General features: G+C 45.4%; 1 protein-coding gene across 1 annotated transcript in view; it reads right to left on the minus strand.

Moving 5' to 3' along the window:
- LOC119462276 (trafficking protein particle complex subunit 10-like) overlaps nucleotides 1-21,501 on the minus strand; it is a 98,342-nt gene that overhangs the window by 23,397 nt on the left and 53,444 nt on the right. Inside the window, 5 exon segments of the mRNA XM_049672915.1 lie at nucleotides 804-984; nucleotides 7,029-7,316; nucleotides 8,788-9,017; nucleotides 17,083-17,268; nucleotides 17,271-17,332. Coding sequence (XP_049528872.1) covers nucleotides 804-984; nucleotides 7,029-7,316; nucleotides 8,788-9,017; nucleotides 17,083-17,268; nucleotides 17,271-17,332 — 947 coding nt within the window.

A 21,501-nucleotide genomic window follows, 5' to 3' on the forward strand; every position in this document is an offset into this window, starting at 1 on the left:
CATCAAAAATTATGGGGGATGATAAATGTGCAGCAAACACAGTTAAAGCTGGCCTTATTTTATTCAATAAGGTAACCATGCAAAAATAAAAACTAAACAATAGCTGAGAATGAAAAGAAAGTGAGAAGGCAGTACGAGAATAACCTCAAGAGTGGGCAAGTTAGCATGAGAAGCTGTGTGGCAATGTGGATCAGAACTGTCATGTACAAAACTGAAAAAGTAGCCATGAAATTCACTGAAGTAACCAAAAATTCGTTACCTCGGCCACAGGTGAAAAAGTAGCCAAGCTGTGGCTGAGTGATAACCAAAGAAACCCACACACCACAACACTCCATGCCATATTAAAGCCGCTTTTGAACGATAGCCTGATATTACATTTCATTATCATCATCATCAGCCTATATCTATGTCCACTGCAGGACGAAGTCCTCCCCCTGCAGTCTGCGCTAGGTTTCCTAATTTCCTAACTTCATCACCCCACCTAGTTTTCTGCCGTCCTCAACTGTGCTTACTTCATGCTATTGATACAGGGCAAGGAATGTCTGTGCAAAACTCAACTGCTACCGGAATTTTATGGTCCTGGTATGATATCTGGCATTAATTTCAAGAGTAGCCAAGCAGCAGAGGAGCCGAAATTCTCTTGGCTAGCAAGCCACAAAAGTAGCCAGCCTGGCATAAAGTCGCCAAAATGTAGTTCTGAGGGTGCTTTGTGAGTACAGGAACACATACACATAGTAGAGGTAAAATGTGAACTCGAGCCATCCGCATAGTGACTGCAGCATTCTCGGCCCTGTCAATCTCACCCTGTGGAAAGTGCAATGCCACTTTGGGGCTGTCATAGTAGACGGTGAAGGCGGGTGGCCGGGCCATTGAGAGTCTTGCTCCCCTGCTCGTGAGACCCCCACCAAGTGTGAGCTGTGCCAGGCTCAGCTGCTCCCAGCGTAGGTCCAGCTGCCGACCCACATAGTAGCCCACCTGGGATACCTGCAGGGAGGCAACACTGTTGTCAGAGAGGACACTACAGGAAAGAAATCAAACTGCGGGATTTAAAGAGAAACGCCAAATGCAGCTTAGACTGATTGAGTATTCTTTCAAAACTCTATTTAGTTCGATTATCCCAGTACCGGGTTGACCACTGTGAGAAAAAATTAAGGTCGAAGTTTCCCTTTTTGAATTTAGCAGTGAAGCCCCAGTGTGACGTCGCAGATTTCAAAGTACTACAGTAGACTTCCGTCAATTCGACCCTGATGTTAATTGATTGAATTATCCGGCAGGTTGAATTAAACATGCCAAGACACACCCCCGATTCATTAGGCAGTATTTGCCCGAGTCTAACACACCCCCGAATCAAACATGTGCCCACTTTCTATGTGTCCACAGTAGAAAACTAACGAAGAAATTACACGCAGGTTCCTAAACTAAGTAGAATTCTAACACACGCCCGATTTTTTAGCAAGAAAAATGAGCAAGGGTACTATAATGTTTTGCACAATGGCAGCCCATTACCTAAAGTCAGCTTCGCTACACAAAAAAGTCAGCTTAGTTGCAATGTATCCTTGTTATACGGTAAAGCATACAAATGCCGTATCCGACTGCACCGAGCAAGCAATTATCGGCCTAATTTTCTCTCTCTCTCTCTCCCCCCTCAAAAAAAGGCACGCATTAAAATCAGGTAAGTACCGCAATGAAACATTGTGAGTTATGGTTACTGCTTAAAAATCTTCTTAGGGCAGGCTGAAAATCAGCATTTTCGATGGGAGTTCAATGCATTCACTGCCCTGAGCTCTGCCGAGAAAGGGGTTGCTATTAGGATCAACACAGGGGTCAGGCACAGGCGTACTGACTTGTCAAGTTCTAATTATGCAGCGAAGGCAAATTTTAAGATCGAAACAATGAAAGTTTGGGCCTACAGAAATGCGGCCAGGACGACCGGCCGGGATCGAATGAACTGGAAGATCGAATTAACAGACGTCTACTATATCTTCTTTTTCGAATTTGGGCCGTCGTAGCGCAGTAAACATTCTCAAAACTTGCCCAAGTCCAGCATTTGGGTCTTTTAGAATACATAGTAGTCCATCTTTATTGATAAAAAAATTGACTAGGCACGAACAGACATCAAAATCCACGACGTCACGGAGAGCTGGTGTGGGAGCTTCAAGGCAACATTGCCACCCGTCTGTCATTGTTGCGTCCTTCCTGGGCTGCAAAGTCTTTTCTCACGGTAAGAATGGCTTTTTTTTGGTACTGTGCAAGAGTAACTTAATATTGCAGCTGAACTTGTCTATCCCTTTAGTGTCCCTTTAATGTCCCAAAGCAACACACGCACTATGAGGGACGCTGTAGTTGGGAGGCTTCGGCTGAATTTCGACGACCTGGCGTTCTTTAACGTGCACCTAAATTTAAGTACCTGAGCGTTTTCTTGCACGTCGAAATGCAGCCACTGCAGCCAGGTATCGAACCCGCAACCTTGTACTCAGCAGCAGAACGCCGCACCTACTGAGCTACCAGGACTAAAGGAAAATGTGTTACCTTATGGCATATTGATAGACCACAACTACAAAGTGTCATTTGGGTCACCTTTGTGAGGAGTGAACACTCAGTCAAGCCAGCCTGCAGCCCAAAGTGAACTAAATGACTCAGTGATGTGGTTTTAACATCGCGAAGCAACACGGGAGTAATGAGAGGTGCTCAGGTGGTTAATTTTGACCATTCAAAGTTAATTAATGTGCACCTAAATAAATAAGCATTACACAGGCGTCTTTACATCCTGCTTCCAATGCAATGTGGCCACCATGGCTGGGAATCAAACCCTTGACCTCGTGCTAACCAACACACCCATGACCAACATGACCAAATTTAATGGTTAATGGTTAATTCGTACAACTCTCGGAGCTCGGCGAGCGCTGCAATATGCGATCCAAAGAGCAAAAACGGCTCCAGTGTCCAACAAAAAATAACAGCGGAGTCCGCATCGCCATAGTCATCAGCGGAAATGGTACATAAAAGACAGGAGTGCCGCAATGCTTTGTGCCTACTTGTACCTTTATAGCCTTTATTGTTGCATTAACCACCGCACTTAACATCGGGTTGGCCACGAGCCTTCAGAGCTGTGTGGTCGCTGTCCGTGATCGCGTCAATAGCGACCGTGGTTTCGTCCGTAGCGGATGCAGCAAAAAGTTGGTTTGTTTTGACTCGGCGCAACGGCTAAGCGTGCAATGTCACAAACATGCTGGAAGCTGTCGTGGAGTAAGGGCACCGGATACATCACGATGAACGGACGATCTGCTTGCGATCAGCTCAATGGCGCAACAATAATTGCAAGTGCGTGTGGTAGTGAAAAGCACGTTTCGGGCGAAAACGCACATCGTGGCAGCGTTGCGAAGGAAGTTGCGAGGTTGTTGCTGCTGCAAGTGCTAATCAGTTGCGAGACGACAAAAACTGCAGCTTCCACAGTGCTCTTGTGCAAACTTGAAACAGGATATGCTGATTCATTCAATAAATAAAATAAAAGCTTGTTGACATAATAAGCATTTGTTTATTGTTTTGCTTGATACTCTCAATAATTCAACATTCGCATTCGCTTAATTCGGACATTTTTTTCGGTCCCGTGAAATCCAAATTAACGAGGTTTTACTGTAGTATTTAACTGTCTATAACATTGCATTCGTGAATGAATGTAAACTCAGCCTGGCAACGTCTTCTGGCTTTTCCATTAAAAAAAAAGGGGAGTACTACTCAAATGCATGAAAATAGAGCAAATTCTGTGACATCACAGAGCACAATGTTGAAGATGAGAGGTTTGGCTCCTATTTTCTTGGTTACATCCTCCTTCACTGAACAAAGGCGAGACAGAGCTCCAATACAGAAATCTGCCAGTCTAAAATTACTTAGTGTTCCCCTTTAGTATCCTTTACACGTGCTGAGAACTTAACGTGAACAATTCTTCATTGTTAGGCATGATGAAGTCTGACGCACTTGTGCAATGCGCTGTCATCTGTCCTACTATTCTGTTACATGCATAAAGGTCAGATACCATTTCCCTTCATTTTTCATAAAGTTAGAATGCTTTCATTCACCAACCCACGTCAGTGACAGTGAAGTTAGTGATTACAACTACCTATAAATGGTGTACGGTAAAGGGGTCCTGACCACCCCTCCGGCTTAGTGAAAGGACACAGTTCGCTAATACAGGGTTCGTACAGGTTTCCAAGAAAAAAATTCAAGGACTTTTCAAGGACCTTTCAAAAAATTTTAATATTTAATACCGTAGTTCACACGCGTTACATTTTATTGGACAGAACAAAGGAAAGTTATTTGACTTAGTACACGTACAGTTTCATTCGACTGGATGAAATTCTGAAGCTCAGGGCAGGTCTTTCAGTTACTTTTCTATTTGCGTCTTAATGCTGCCGAGTTCTTCAGCTTTCGCTTTTGCGGTCTTTCTCAAGCTGTTTGATTTCACCACGTGCGAGATGTCACCGGTTCTCTCAGCCTTTTTTTCTGCATATCCGTCTGCAAAGGCCGCTAAATCGGCAACGACTGCCTCAAGCTTCTTTTTCTTCGTCTGCAACCCTTCAACTTCTTCCATGATTGTGCGCCTTTTTGTCTGCTTTGAGTTTTCCTGGTACCGTTTCTTTTCCGATTCCAAGTGTGCACCGTAATGCTGCCTCGCTACGGACACAGCTCTTCCGAGTTCTTTTGTTATAAAAACATTCAAAATTCCACCTGCCCTGTCCACTGCGTCACATACGATACGCTGTGAAATCTACGACAAACCTTTCAGATTCTCTACGGAGATCTGGCGGTTGACGCTGAACCCCCGTTCGACAGTTGCTTGCCCATGGCTCAAAACAAGCAACAGCCTGACTGCTTTCCACAGCTCTTTGTAGGAGGGATTGAAGCTCAGGAGGTCATGAAAAAACTCATTCAGCCTGCTAAGGCTCCTCAAAATTTCGCGCGGTGGGGGTCTAATGTATCCGGTGCAACCCAAAGGAAACGGGAGAAAAAGCAAACAAAGCATCGAAGACACCGGAGCGCCCACGCAGATAAACAAAGCACAATGTGGCCAACAGAGAACGCTCAGGCTATGAGGCTGTACCTGTTTTTAGTGGGTTGTCAATAAATCCAGCCCAATGCGAACCCCCCCCCCCCCCCCCCAAAAAAAAAAAAAGTGACATACTACCAAATTCAACTGTTAAGATTCATGTAACTGCTTTTTCGTTACAAATAAGCATGATGGCACAATTTGTATTTTTCCCGAGGAGGTCGAGACGCTCTAGCCTCATTGTGGCCAGCAACTTATGGCTTTTGGCCAACCCCGAAGTACGCCAGAGGGAAAAAAATAAAAAAGTGCGCGACGGACACGCGCTCGCTTCTTCCTCGAGCAGGAAGTTTGACTTCGCGGTCCCGGCGTTGCGGAAAGCAATGAAGTTTGCCGGGATCACCCCCAACCGTCATATAATGTGAGTCGCACTGTCGGACCCCGTGAAAACCCCAAGAATTCAAGGGTTTTCAAGGACGCAAAAGAAATTCCAGGACTTTCAAGGCCTTGAAAACGGAACTTTCAAATTCAAGGGTTTTCAAGGATTTCAAGGACCTGTGCGCACCCTGTAATAGCATTAGCTGCTGTGAACATCTCAGCTAAATTTCGCATTTGTGTGTGGTGCATGAAGCTCACAAGCAAAGCACGAAGTCAACTTTCTCTCAAATGCTCTCGTTTCACAGAAGCCTGCTATTCACTCTTTTCTGGACGCTTTATTTTGTAATATAGCAGATTCCCATATGTGGCTGCTATTGGCCAATAGCCGACATCAATCAAGAAGGATGTTTGGATCAGTGCACTTCTTCCTACTGCTACTGTGTATATTAAATGGCACAGTTCAATAAACAGGCTGAAGTAAGCGAAAATCTGCTTTCGAATTTCGATAATAATTACATACTTCCGGAAGAAGCAGACTATCATCTGCTCACACTCGGCCGTAGCTGCCAACGCAGGAATTACCACCCTGTTTAACAGTGTCGTAACCGTCGGGACTCGCTAATTCCGACTAGCTTGAACACTCAACTAGCCTTGAACTACGCGAAACTTAAGGTCAGACCACATGCATGCTTATCATCGCGCTCTCACTCCTGGCCGCTGCTGGCTAGATGCCTTGGCAGACTTCGCTTCGTATTGAGTTAATGATAGAGCTTAAAAATGCACAAGTTGGATGTGGCTACTTTACTCGTTAGTCAAGCTGGTGCAGGACAAAGCCAGTCCGCACCACATAGCAAAGCCAGACTGGAGCATATGAGCGCTGTGCGCCGTCAAGTCCTGTTGTGCACAAAGCAAATGCTGGGCATACGCACTACAGTTGCATGTAGCTGCGGTGTGCTAAGCAGCATAGATACCGTGGCCGCTGTGGGGTGCCGCAACGAGTCCGCTGGCTGAGGAAAGTGCGGCTCCCTGAGGACAACCACGTTTGACACATCGTAGGCGCCAAAATCGGAAATAGTGGCATCTACATGAACATCCGAAATCAAATTTGAACTCTGCACCACAGTGATGTTCAGTAGGCAGAGCACTGTGGGCTCGCCCACTCCGCCGTAGCCTTCGCAGTGCAAGTCACTGAAGAAGAAGCGGAAGCGCTGCGTGGGAGATGTTTGATTGCAAATAGCTCCGCTTCTGCTGAATGCATTGAAGTACTTTTTGCGGCAAAGTATTTCTGAAATAGTCTATTCTTCAAATGCGTTTCACGACTTCAATAAAAAGTGGTTCAGGGCCCCTTTGAGGTCACAGGGGCCACATTCAAGACTGATCACTTTCGGGGACATCATTTTCAGTGTGTGCTGATTGGCTAAACCAACAAAAGTGCACATGACCAAAGGAATCGAACGCTTTCCATTCGTGTTTGTAGTGCTCTAAGCTGAAACCTATTACCTAAATGAACCACTGCTGCAGATAAAATTACGCCATGGAAATGCGAAAACATTCCAAAAAATTACGGATTGGGAATCTGTCTGTGCCACATTCTACAGGAACTCCCCACCTTGTGGTGGAAGGTGAACCGATTGAGTCCCGGCACCAGGTCAATGCCCTGGATCTGAAACTCGACAGTGTCGCTGCTTCCACTGGCATTTGTGAGGCATGGTGCTGCGGGTGGCACGGTGGGCAGATTGGAGCACACCAGTCCCACTGATCCTGCATTGTGGTGGCCGGAACTCCCTCGGCCTGCAGCAGGGCTTGTTGCCGCACGAGGTAGCAGCACAGCCATGCGAGGGCTCCACCCGCCAGGGCGACCGCTCGAGGCTAGCCAACTCCACCGGCCACGGTGCTTCTGCTTGAGGCGAGGGACAACAGTTTGCAGGATCAGCACGAATAGTCAAGGATACAGGCAGTATTGTACATAACCACAAAGAAATGGCTGTCCATTCACTTGGGGAAGCCATCGTAGCACAAATAAAATGGACACAAAGAACAGAAGAATAAAGAACAAAAAAAATTTGAAGAAAGGGAACAAGCATCTGCCGGCACATTACAGGGCTTGCAGAATGAGATTCTCGGCAGAAGCAAAGAAACCACTGCACATGAACTTCTGGGGGCCTTTCATATAAGAAAACGAGCCATGAAGCGTGTCAGAAATATTTCTGTTATCTCTATTTGGGAGCAACATTTGGTTTCTTGATTCACGCTCTTTGCTGTGATGAATTTGTACGCATGTGCATTATTTTGTATCTATTATCCACCCCTTCTTGAGACTGTAATAAATCAGTTGTGTGTGTAGTGCCAGTGCTATCCTGCCTTCTGTTTCTTGTATCTGTTTATGCACTCTGACGGCTTCTCCAAGTATCAACAAACTTCTTCAAGAATTTATTTTGCGTCCAAGTAATACTGAGTAAGAAGTGACACCAAAATATCACTCCTGCTCCTATTTTGTGTGCATGTGTTACATGACGATGGTGCATCTGTTGTTTACTGCATAACCACTGTTTACTCTTAGTGCCCGCTGGCGTCACTTGAGACAGTAGGGAATTTTAGATTTTGTGCACCCAAAGTTCAGGGATAAAAAACGCCAGGTTTACAAAAGAATGCAGGAAAGTATGCAAAAGAAAGCAAACGGGGTATAAAAGAATGTAAGGAGGGCTTGGCGCTTTGGGTGCACAAAGTTCCCTATGGGTACCCAAGGCCGTTTGTGTATGCAAAATCTAAAACTCTCTAGCGAGTTAAGCAGACATGCACAGTTCTAAGGTGTGTGAAAAAGGAAAAGGCATAAACAGGCTATCTCCCATAAAATATGCTATGACATATATAATTATAATGAGATATTGCACTGACTCCTGTGTCCTGTTTAATTGTAGCAGTATACCACCCAGTCAAATAAAGCACAACCAGACCACTTTTCATTTATTTCTTTGAATCAGCGCTCGTTATATAAAATTCCATACTGGTTACAAACCATTTCATAATGGTTCAGAATTTGCTTCAGTCATAACTCCTAGAGGCCCAAGTTAGTCTCTAGGCTTCAAATTAACTGCTACAAATAGCTATTACAAACAACCCACAAATCCAGAATAAATGTGACATTTCACACGATGATGTTTCAAGTACTGATGTGCACTTGTCAGCTTTCCCATCGTGTTTGCCAATATTTTTTTTTTCTTGCACTAAAGGTGGCAACCTTAATGACCCTTTGACTAGTCAGGGAAAAAAAAAATTAATAAAGCTTGACGAAAGTTGGTGGGCATGCATGTTTATAACCACAAAGCTGAAGAGCTGTGCAAGATGGCTGAGACTCTGTGACTTCTTACAGATGGTGTGTTGGTGACAGATGGGGGTGCCTCTAGCCGATGCAGGTGTAGGGTCAGGGTGCATCCTTTAAGGGTAGCGGGTAATTGGCTTGTCAGGGTTAACGGCAGCTCGACCTCACTGCCCTCTGCCCATCGAGGTACTGTTGATGCAGGCGGCGGGAGAGCGCCACTAGCCTCATCTGCTTCTAGCGACACCAGGCCCTCCATGGGCAGCGCCACAGGCCCGTCTCCTGCAAATAATGGTGCATAAAAGGTCTTAATGCATTGTGGTCTATAACAAATTCCCTGAAGTCTAAGCCATGATTCCTTCACAGCGTCATTTACAGTCCCTACAAGTTCTTTGAAGCTCCTAATGATGAGGAGCCTCTTGACACAAATATGGCAAGCTTTGAAAAAGTTCTGTTAAAAAAAATGTCAATAACAATGACTGAAAACGAGCATGCTGGTACACGTTAGGCATCAGCACATGATGTGTTTTTGTTGTGGCTAATGCTTTCTGCTGGTAGCCCCTGACAACACAAGTTGCGGTACTAAACGCAACTAGTATCTTGCAAGCAATCTCAATCAGCAAGAAGAAAAAGGATGTTATCACTCATTTTGGGATACCACAGGGCTCGCTCTCCCCTATCTTGAAGTAGAAAGAAGCTATTCATGACTCTATGAAGACAAGTCCCCCTAAAATTGATTGAAATAGTGAAATTAAAAGACTACATTTACCGCGAATAGAAGTGTTCTCAATGAGTGCACTGCCCGAGCAACAAGTTTTGGATATAAGTAGCTGACCAAAATTTAGGATGCTGAGTCAGGTCTCACTCGGATTTAACTCGTGCCACTGCTACCTACTCCATAGTACAAATGCATAAAGGCAACAGAAATTACAGATGCCACACTGAATCTTGCTCAGTTTTTCGAACATGATGTGCGCAAGCGATGTTGTAAAGCAACAAATGCGGCAGATGTAAACAAAGTTCTTATCATTGAGGTTGTCGTCCTAATTCTATTCAATTTAAAGCAATGGTTTCTTGTCATTCGAGGTACCTTGATGACATGTTGATAGGACTGCGTGAACGGAGGGGGGGTGGTATGCCTTCTGTTAGCTTTTTTGTTTATGGGATCACTTTGCTCTTTTTCTTGTAATACTATGTTTCTTTTTTTTTCTCTGATTAAAACGTCACCAGCCCAATATATTTTTTAATGCAATACTGATGTAACCCTTCCGTTTATGGGTCCATTGTTATTTTTTGTTGTAGTTGCTATTTTTGTATTCTTAAGTATACAAGACTGAATTGCCTATTCTTATGCGAACTGTACCTTTTGTTATTTTTGTGTAATCATCCAGTGTACGCAGGAAATCATTCATTATTATGCCAATTAATTGTGCATGTATATTATGTACCAAATATGCATGCTGTTTGCCTTTTTTTTTTGTGATGCCCCCCGTACCCAATGCCTCTCTCATGAGGCCTGTAAGGACTTTTTTAAATAAAAAATAAAATAACAGTGTTTGGCTGAGGTGAACATAGCACTCGGTGCTGCCCAACTCTCAGTGACAAAGAAAGTTGTTTAGGCAAGGCATGAAGTGGATGAAGGCATGGAATGGATGTGAAAGCTTCGCTTACACCAAGCACCACAGTTTACTGAACCAGCTTTTTTGGGGGCTTTCCAACTGCCTCATGGCCTCTGTGAAGCGACCTTGGTCAACACAGCATCAAACCATGACTTGCATGGTTGCCTTCTGTCAACTTCAAAAAAAAAAATTTTTTTTTTTTTACTGCTAGATTATTTGGACATTTTTTACAGCCCCTTCTGTGTAAGCAAGATCGGTCGGTGACTGCACTTCTTTCAATGCAAGGTCGCACTTCAATGTAGAGAAATTTCAATATAACGAAGTAAAGTGCCAATTCTAACAACTTCGTTATATTGAGGTTTAACTGTAGTTGTGCCATTAGCACTACAGCAATTAGTTTGTAGCGGCAGCAGCATCGGCGTCGCATGAGGATTATGACACGCTCGCGTCAACACGGGGGACGAGCAGCTGGCATGCACCGGCACAGGCCAGCATTCTGAGACAGATTTAAAAAATGCTACGCTAAGAGATCGGGTGTCGGTTTTTCCTCCCCTGCGAGAGTCCTGAGACTTTACCAATCTACGTGGTCGCTCGTCGCCACAAGTTCATTAACTGGGCAATTAGACAAAGAAATGAATGATTTATAAGTGATGGCTGGGGTTGCCATACACAGTGTCAGGCTGGGTTGTAGTAATAACAAGCTTATATTTTTACCAGTGCAATTGGAAATCACAAAGAGAGGCTTTCGTACTGCAGGTGAACATGCTGCATAAACATCTCGACGATGATGATTTTTGAGACCTTAAAAAGTCTATCCCTGTGCTATATCCATGCCCTTACGGCACTTCTGTCAGCATGGCCCAATATGAGCGACACATTTTACTTAAGCAGAGTTGTTCAGTGTTTTTTTCAGCTATGTGTTCATGCGCATATCTGTAAGCTGTGCCATGACCTTCATAGGAGCTTCAGCTACCTGCGTGAAGGTTTCTTAAGCACGCAAAAAGTGGGTGAGAGGATGGCCGCTGTGGTAACTCGACTGGTAAAGCACCGCACGAATAATGCGAAAGACGTGAGTTTGACGTGACAATTAATTCCCCCTATGATTTCTCTGGCTTCATTCTATGGTTTCACATATTTGAAACTAATCAAAATGCTGAGCTTCTCTGATCTCCTAATTCTTTTGATTCAGCGCTTGTAAAAGCTGCAAAACAGAAACAATAATAAATAACTCTACTGTAAGCATATTTCCTTCAATTTAATATTGCATTTGCCACAAAGCTGGGCTTTGTGTTCGATAATTCAAGCCATATCTATGTATCAAAAGTGATCCCTCTTTTGCCTTTTAGAGCCTTGCTCTAAAAGCTGTTCTCTTTTAAGGCCCTTCTGCGATCAAGGTTCATACTTGCAGCACAAGTGACGTGCCTGAAGGGTCAAAACAAGGTCTAGAAAGTGGAGTTGTCCTTTTTATGGAAGTTCCTTGGTCAGCGTAAGCCCACTGACGAAGCCCAAAAAGCTTCAAAATAAGGAGTGTGCAAATACTCGAATATTAAATTTCGAAACAAATAGTGAATGTTTGAATCGTTTGATTCACGAATTGAATATCTACTATTAGATTTTATTGCAATAGCAATTATATAGACACTCCAAGCGGATTTCTACCGTCAGCGTCGTCGCTGTCCAACGGCGATGAAATTGTCGCCGCGCACCGTATGCTGTATGTGCGAGTGAAAGTGCGCGAGGGACACATGCTTTGACGGGGAGCAAACGCACGGCGGAGAGCAAACGCGACTTCTTCCGTCGCGCGAAATGCCGTGGGGGGACGACGGGAGGGAGGGAGGGGAGGTGACATTTAGCTGCGGCACCAAATGTGTACTTATATAAAAACGTTGTGAGGCGAGAAGGTGGTAAAGATTTCTGACGCTGCTCGACGAGTGTCCCGTTCTGATCTCGTCGAAGACCTCCAGCTGCCACCAGAGGCACCGGCAACGGTCACCAACGCTGCGCGCGTTCGGTGCGAACGCGGGCAAATCGCCGCCGACGTCGACAACAGATCTGCGTGTTTCTGGTGCTGCTACATGTCCAAGTTTATACAGCTGATAAAACTACTATCCTTACTCCGTATAGCTCTCTACTAATTTGCTATCGCAATTGATGCTTCACCTTTCAGGTGAAACTGCGACATTTTCTTTTTCTAATATTCGGTATATTTGGTGAAAGACCCAGCCATGATCAGTGCCCTGACGAGCAGAACCTCTATTGATACAAGGCTCATCCAGGTCGACGGGATCGTTCGAAACTATTAAAGCGACGTGAACATGGAGAACAACAAAAGCAGCTCATATGAAAAGCATGTAAGCATGTGCAAAGATTGGGTTAATGAGCCACCAGATTGGCATGCAGATTGTATCGGATACAAGAGTGGGGTGTTCACATACGCAGATTCACGTCATTCGGATCTTTCTCAGAGGTTTCGGCATGTCGGCGACTAATGTTACGGTTTCATACCAATAAACGCAAATCTATTCACAACTGTTGCATGACACTCAAAAAGCCGACAAACCACCTCACCAACGAAAGTGAGTGCACAGGATGATCGATGTTCACAGCTGGCATATTTGAGAAACACCGTACGGTGACCCCTCGTTCCTAACTACCCGTCACAATACTAGCTTTGGATTTACATGGAGCACTTGAAAATGTCATGTTACGAATGCCTGGCTGCAGACGCATTTACACGCATGACAGATGCACGTGGACGGAAGGAAGAGAGAAGCAAAATCCCAGCAAAACCCCACCACATTGGTGGGGTTGCACGAACTTGCCGTGCGCCTCCAATTTGTGCGCCTAAGACTGGCAGCAAAAATGCCCAATCCAAAAGTGAGAAGTTTACCACTGGCGCCGATCACGGTCAACCCATGCATCGCTGATGATTGCGCACAGCGGTGCTTATTCGTGTGATGCACGGTCCCCGCTTTTGTCTGTCATGCAGATTGGCCTCAACGAGCTGACGATAACCCACAGAAGCTACCTGCCATAAAAACAGAAAAATCCTTCTGTTTTCTGGAAGAAAACTAGAAAGCCAAACTTTCGTCAGCTTCAGAGAGAAAAAAGCACTTGATTCTATTCGACAGACATTTTATCGATACGAAATATTTTCTAGACCTTTGTGTACAAACTGAGTTTTCAGTACTGGCATGCTAATTTGGTGTTCCCTTCAATAAGAGTAGACCACACTATACATCTCAATTCCTAGGTACTAAGTTATTGATAGCTAGCAACATCTTGTAACGTGATGTGACTAGACTCATGAGCATGCAGAGCACCATGTTTTTTTTTTTTTTTTGCACAAAATTTGTAAGCATAAAATTTTCTATTAAATTTTTGGATATCGATATTGGGTTCCATATTCTTCATTTTTTTCTTGATTCAATTCACTTCGACATTCGATTTGAAATCTACTATTCGGTACTCACACACACCTACTAAAAATGTTGCAAAGTTTAGCAGGGATGGCGTCTTGTGTCGAGCGAAGAATAACAATGTAGTCGTCGACATACCGAAATAATTTGATTGTGCCACCCATACCGATCATCCACCTCCAAGATGTGGTCATAGCATGCCAGAAGCAGGACGCTGACAACAGGACCCAAGAAAGACCCAATGCATACGCCTTCGTTTTGAACAAATAAGGTCCCATTGCGGCTGCTGAGGCAGCAACGAAGTAGGTTCAGAAATCTGTCTGTGCTGGTGCCAATGGCATATTGAAAGCAATCAGATCCATAACTTTCGACAGTTTCTGCTACAACTTTGTCGAGGGCAGCATGAGGTAAGGAATAATATCTTTTCCTCATTTTCTAAGGTTTAAAAGTAGCCTTGCACAAAATAAACATTCATTTGGTAGTCGGCACTCCGCCTTGTGTCTTTCTGTTTAGTCCCATTCTTAGCACTGTCTGCTTCCGAAGTCATGTACCACTAAGGAAGGAAGGAAGGAAAATAAGAGGCGAAAGGCAGAGAGGTTAACCAGATTAAGTGTCTGGTTGGCTACTCTGCACGGGGGGATGGGGTAAGGGCAGAAAAGATTAGAAAACAAGAGAAAATTAAAAAGAAGAAAAAAAAACAAAAAAGAAAAAAAAAAACACATCTGTCCGCGCACAATTCTATAGTTTTTCATGAAGTCCTGTTTCTTTTAAAAAGCGTACTAGCGCTTTTGAAGCAGTTCGTTCCGACGTCGGCTGAGACCAGGGACCAAGAATTCTGGCTTCCATAAGGGGACGGCTGTCTATCTTGTCGAGCGTGGTTCTGAGGACTTTCCTTTGTGCACTAAAACGACGACAATCACACAGAAGATGTGCTATAGTCTCTTTGCACCCGCAAGTTTCACAATCTGGACTTGTGGCCATTCCCATCAGGTAGGAGTACGCGTTGGTGAAAGCTACTCCAAGTCTTAGGCGACAAATGAGAGTTACCTCCCGTCGTGGTAAGCCATGTGGAAGGCGGAGCTTCAGATTAGGATCCAGGGAACAGAGGCGCTGGTTTTTAAAGTCCGTTGAATTCCAGTGGGCTAACGTAAGCTCGCGAGGAAGCGCACGGAGCTTTCTTGCTGCGTCTGTTCTGGACATAGGGATAGCGACGCAATCGGTACTGGTATGTGAAGATCGAGCGGCTGCGTCCACTTGCTCGTTTCCAAAGATACCACAGTGACTTGGCAGCCATTGAAAGAAAACGTCATGTCCTTTGTCAACTGCCTGATGGTAAATTTCGCGTGTGTCTGCGACAAGTCGTTCGTGGGGTCCACGGCGTAGTGCAGAGAGGAAACTCTGGAGGGTGGCCTTGGAATCGCAGAAGATAGACCATTTCTGGGGCGGTTCCTGTTCGATAAATTTCATTGCTGCACACAGAGCTGTAAGTTCGACAGTCGTCGTCGATGTCAAGTGCGATGTCCGGAATTTTATTACTGTAGATTTTGCTGGGACAAATACTGCAGCTGCTGAACTGGAGTGCATGACCAACCCATCTGTGTAAACATGTAAGCGGTCACCGTGGACCTCATGTAGTAGCAATAATGCTGCCTGCTTCAATGCTGCTGACGGCATTTGTGTGTTCTTATTTATGCCTGGAATGGTGAGGCATATTCGAGGTGAATGCAGAGACCACAGTGGTAACGAAGGCCATGCTGCAGGGACGTAATTCGATCGTAGCGATGCTCCGTGTATAGTCAGGAGACGGCTAAAACTCGTATGCGGCCTAGTTGTTGGCAGGCAAGCAAGATGGTGAAAGGGCGTCCTTGCGACATGTCGAATGTGCACTCTTAGAGCGTCGACTGCAAAGTACGTTGATACAGGGTGGTCACGTGCTATGGCGATTGTGGCCACTGTGGATGCACACTTAGGGAGGCCGAGGCACGTCCGTAGAACTTGGGCTTGCATACTCTGGAGTGTTCGAAGGTTCGTTTTACTGGTGCTTCCCAGCACGGGTAGGCTGTATCTAAGGAAGCCCATAAATAATGCATGGTACAGCTGTAGCATCGATTGCACAGATGCACCCCAAGACTTTCCGCCGACAAATTTGAATACATGTGCTATTGCAGTCAACCTCTTTTTCATATATGAAATATGTGGCGTCCAAGACAAATCACGATCGATGATGACTCCAAGAAAACGGTGTTTTGTTTCGTAAGCAATTACTTGTCCATTTATGCGTATAACATATGGAGTCATTGTTTTGCGCGTAAATGCGACTAATCGGCACTTTTCGGAGGATAATTCTAGGCCTTTCATACGCAGATAGGACGACGTTTGTGTGACCGCCTTCTGCAGTCTCGCTCATATCTGCGGACGAGTTACGCCGGCCACCCAGATGCAGATATCATCTGCATAGATGGATATATGAACCGTACTTGGCAATGATCCAACAAGGCCTAGCAGTGCTACGTTGAAGAGCGTGGGGCTTAACACTCCGCCTTGTGGCACACCTTTGCTGGTGACATGGTGGGATGTCATTCCATCTTCTGTAAGTACGAAGAAGGATCTATCCTCCAAATAGCTGTGAATCCAGCGCAGTGCACGGCCACCAATGCCCACATCGATCAAAGCATCGAGGATTGCTTGGTGCGCTACGTTATCATATGTGCCTTTCACATCAAGAAACATCGCCACCGTTAAACGTTTCATGCTCTTTTGGTGTTGTATAGATGTTACCAAATCAAGCACGTTATCGACCGATGACCGACCGCGCCGGAAGCCCGCCGTTGCATTGGGATATACCTCATTGTATTCCAAATACCATTCAAGACGCGTCAACACCATCCTTTCCATTAGTTTCCCAACGCAACTGGCAAGAGCGATGGGACGGTACGATGCCAAGTCTAATGGAGATTTAGAGCTCTTAGTAAAGGTATTAGGCGGCTGACTTTCCACTCACAAGGAATCAGTCCTTCATGCCAAGATTCGTTGTATCTCTCCAAGAGTACACTAGCTCACCAATGCGCTCTATTACAAAGGCAGCTGTTTTCCTGCCTCGCCTTGAGCTACGCATGATGTTATGTAACAACAAGGTAACCACAGCAACAAGTCATATCGATAAGACATACAAACAAGCCTTTGCAAAAACCCCAAGTGGTCAATAGCTACAACTGTTAATGGTGGCACCAATGTTCAGGTTTCGTAACCCTTCATAATTTTCTTTTTAACTACAGAAGCAGCAACATGGCACCAAATGGCACGACGCACCCATCTCACGCAGGTTCTGCATGCACGGCTGAACCTCTTCGAACAGCTGGAGACGTTCGTCAAGGGGCAGCGCGGGACAGGCGGCCAAGGCGAGCGCTGCGCGCAGGTAACGCCCCCACTCGCACGTCTGAGCGTAGCAGTCGAGCAGGCGCCGCTGCCCAATGGCCGCCAACCGGTGCCACCCTCGTCCGCCTGGCTCCGCACCAGCTCCACGAGGAAGGGCACCGCCTTCTGTGGCTCACCCAGTTGCCTGCACAGATTCATGAGTAACAAAGAAGACGCTCGTCTTCAGTCTACAGAGCAGTGTTTACGAATGCTTGAGATTCTATTCATAGTACTGAAAAGTAACGAAGGAGAATAAGGATCACTACGAGCTGTTGCTCGCTGTGAATCATTTTTGAAACACGACAAGATGGTGACAGCAAAGAGCGAGAATAAATAAATGTGAGTGCAACACAGGAGAGACCGAACATTTCTGCATAAATCCAGACGGTGGAGGAAGAAAGTTGGCATCCATCTGAATGTAGCAGAAAGCTGCAGAAGAAATTCGTGAGTTCCTCAGAAACCAAGTTCGCGGGTGAATAAAAATTCATCTTGGACCGGGAATCGAGCCTGTCACCATCGCTTTTCCAAGGCAGTCACTGAACCAACAGAGCTAACCATGAGCTTAGCTCACTTTGTGGAGCAAGTATCACATTTTCCGATGTGAAAGATCGGACGAAAACATAGACAAACGCAGGGCTGCGGTTTGGTCTGTCCACTTTCTTATCAGGTCTTTTACGCCACTAGGTATGACACCATACCAACTTGCCCAGCTATCAAGCTATCAAATTTGGTGATGTAAGATGTTACTAATGACATTAGAATGGATAATTGGCCTAGCTATCAAAGAGAGAGAACGAGAGACAAAAACCTTTATCAAACAAATATAAATAAATAAATAAGAATATTATTAAAGGACAACCCAGGGGCTGTCTTTTATTTATTTAGTTCCATTAAGACTTTTATGTTTAAATTTTTACTTATGTTTTTACATAGCAGGTAGCACGCATTGGGTGAATACAACCTAGGACAACGAGAAATGCAGAAAAAAAAGGGATGCAAATAAGTCAGCAAACAAGTCAACATCTGCTCTTTCTGCGGGTCTTATTGACATTGTACCAGCACTATATTTCATTGGTACTTGCTTACGACATCACAAAATGCTAGAAAACTAGTACTGTAGCCAAACTGAAATACCAATAGCTTTTTTTCTTTATCAGTACTAGTTAACAGAGGTAGTTGAATCGGTGTGTCCACCAGTACACTGAAAATGCACTGATTAAATGAATCCCATGGTGCAGTAAGAAACAAAATGTAATGCGCACATAAGCTTTGTTTGTAGCCCCTTATGTACTAGTATTCATTCCCTGTAAAGCAGTAACTCTGCAGGCTAATCCTCACAGGTAACGCTCGCCACTCATTTTCTCCTGTGACGCTGTTGCAGGGGGTGCTTGACCTCTTTAGCGACAAATTTAACAAATCAACTGCACAAAACCCTTTTAACAAGCGGAATCTAAAACCCAAAAGTAAGCTGTCTCTGTCTGGCCTTACACTGCCTGCCTTCTATAACACCAACATTTTAAAAATTTGCTCTTGCAAGAGACATTAATGGGGAGATGGGACTAGTCAAGCTGCCGGTATGCAGCTTTTATTCCGCCATCCCCACCGCTTATGTACATCAGTGTACTTATGCGGTAAAATAAACTTCAACTTCAACATTCACTAATCCCAATGTTGTAATGAAGATACCTCAGAGTACACACTGTCATGAGCGAAACAAAGGCTCGGCTTCGGCAGATGGCCACAGAATGTCATAATTTCTAAGGCAATATTTTCAGAAACAAATCCTGTTTACACTACTGTGAAGACTATATCCCATTATACTAGGGGAGTTCAAAGAGTGAAATTTGATACGTGAATTAAATATGAATATTTTTAAAATGTGGATTTTAAATACTGATATAAATGCAGAATTGGAAAAATAAAGGATACACAAAGAAAACTATAGTAAAAAAAAGAAAAGAAAACTGATTTTGAATGAAGAGAGGGGGAAAGGTCACGCCCACGGCAGCAAGGGATGAAGGCCTGCCTCGCAGTCGCTATGAATTCGAGCACGCCAAGCGGGACGCCCCCGCTTCGCATTCCGTCATGGTGGAGAAGGTGCTTCCGGTTGCTGCTCGCGCAAAAATGACAAAATTTGGGGTGAAATCTCTAGGTTGTCGGTGGGGAAAATTAATTATTTCGAGGGGGTCTCAAACACATGTGCTTCTATGGAGTAACGGCGGGGAATAGAAAAACTTCGTTATATCTAGGAATTCGTTATATGGAGGTTCGTTATAAGCAGGTTTAACTGTACATAAAATTATAGCTCGATTACTGGTGCTTTTAATGGATGTATAACAGTAATAATTGCTCCAACTGTAGTGAAGAAGAGGAAAAAGAAGCGCTCTTGCATCTGTCGCTGTGCACACGATCAGCGTGTGGACTATCTCGATTGTGTGAGATGTCATTGTCGTCTAATAAATCGTCATACTACATTTGGTGGAAGTGCTGCAATTTCCGACCTCACCCTGGAACTTCGCAGCCGAACGTTGCCGACTGCTTCAGCCTCTACCATGCTTGAGCCTACCGACAATCAGCCTGCAGCTACCGCCGCTCCCATCATCTGCGGCGCCGTCCAGCGGCAGTGGGACCCTTCTGTCTTTAGCGGAGCCGGTGAGACTGACGTGGAAGATTGGCTCTCTACCTATGAGCGCGTCAGTGAACACAACAAGTGGGATGACCCCACGAAGTTACGTACCGTCATCTTCTATCTTGCTGACGTTGCGAGCCTCTGGTTCCACAACCATGAGCGGGAACTCCAAACCTGGTCCGCTTTCAAGAAAGCATTCGCAGAAGTCTTCGGCCGTCCGGCCTTGCGAAAGCTTCGCGCTGAACAGCGTCTACGCCAGCGCACTCAACAGCCCAGCGAGACGTACACCAGCTACATAGAGTATGTCATGGATATTTGCGCCCACGTCGATTCCACCATGAGTGAAGAGGACAAGGTTAAGCACATCCTCAAGGGCATCGAGGACGACGCATTTCAAATGCTTCTCGTGTGAAACCCTTCATCTGTCGCAGCTGTCGTCACTCTTTGCCAGAGCTTCGATGAGCTGCGTCGACAAAGGGTCCTTGCGCGCAGCGCTGTTGCACCTGGCCACTTTCTCTCGGGCCTCACGCTTCCCTCCAACTCCACGCCCGAGTCCTCACTCTCCGTTCAGATTAAGGATTTTATTCATGAGGAGGTGGCACGCCAACTCTCTATGCTGCCTCTCAGCGATCGACCTCTACAGCCTGACACATCTCTGGCTGCTCCCATTAGGAGAGCCATTCGCGAGGAACTTGCCGAATCGCTACCTTTGGCTCAACCCTGTCCTCCCATGGCTGCACCTCTAACCTATGCCGCAGTCGCAGCGCGACCTGCGCCGCCAGACATTCGCGTTTCCTGCGACCGTGCGACCTCAACCAGTGCCAACTCCCACGTCGCCTCCTATTCCGCCTCGAAGCCAAGTTCAGAACCCTTGGCGCACACACGACAACCGACCCATATGTTTCGCTTGCGGTTTCGCCGGCCATGTCGCGTGCTTCTGCCATCGTCGCATGCCACCTGCTAACCCTGCTGTCGAAACGCCTGGTTATGGCTATCCTCACGATGCTACCGGGCATTCCATGCATCCCGACCCAGAGTATTCGCCGTCTCCTCGACGTCCTTTCGGCAACCATCGTTCTCCGTCACCACGTCGTCGCTAACTTTACCCCTTACATCATCGCCAATCAATTAGCGATGGAAACTAGTTGCTGCAGTTCTGCAGGCACGAACTGCCAACTTCGCGACTTCTACAAGACCTGCACAGTCGCCATGCAATTTACTGGACGTTTTGGTCGAAGGAACCGCCCCAATTGCGCTTGTTGATACTGGGGCTGCAGTTTTCGTCATGGACGAAAAGCTTTGTCGTAAGCTCCACAAGGTCACCACGCCGTTGTCTGGTTTGCTACTGCGCACCGCGAGTGCGCAGCATGTAGCACCGCTTGCTCAATGTACCACGAGGGTGGTAATTGCTGGCATTGTTTTGAGAATATTTGAATTTTTTAAAATACTTATGAGAAACTTCAAAGAAGCACCACAAGGAACCCGAATGAAAGTAAGACTTTGACATTTTTATTATAAGTAATTTGAAACAGTGTTGTACACGTTCCTCTAAAACAGGAAATATTGAAACGAGTTCCCGTTACAAGTTCCTTTCATGCGAAAGCAACGCGTTCCTGTTACACTTCCAACTTTGGAACATGTAGTTACATTAACGTTACATTTGATTTTTTAATTAAAATCTAGTG

Source organism: Dermacentor silvarum, chromosome 8, assembly GCF_013339745.2.
Source record: "Dermacentor silvarum isolate Dsil-2018 chromosome 8, BIME_Dsil_1.4, whole genome shotgun sequence".
Lineage (NCBI taxonomy): Eukaryota > Metazoa > Arthropoda > Arachnida > Ixodida > Ixodidae > Dermacentor > Dermacentor silvarum.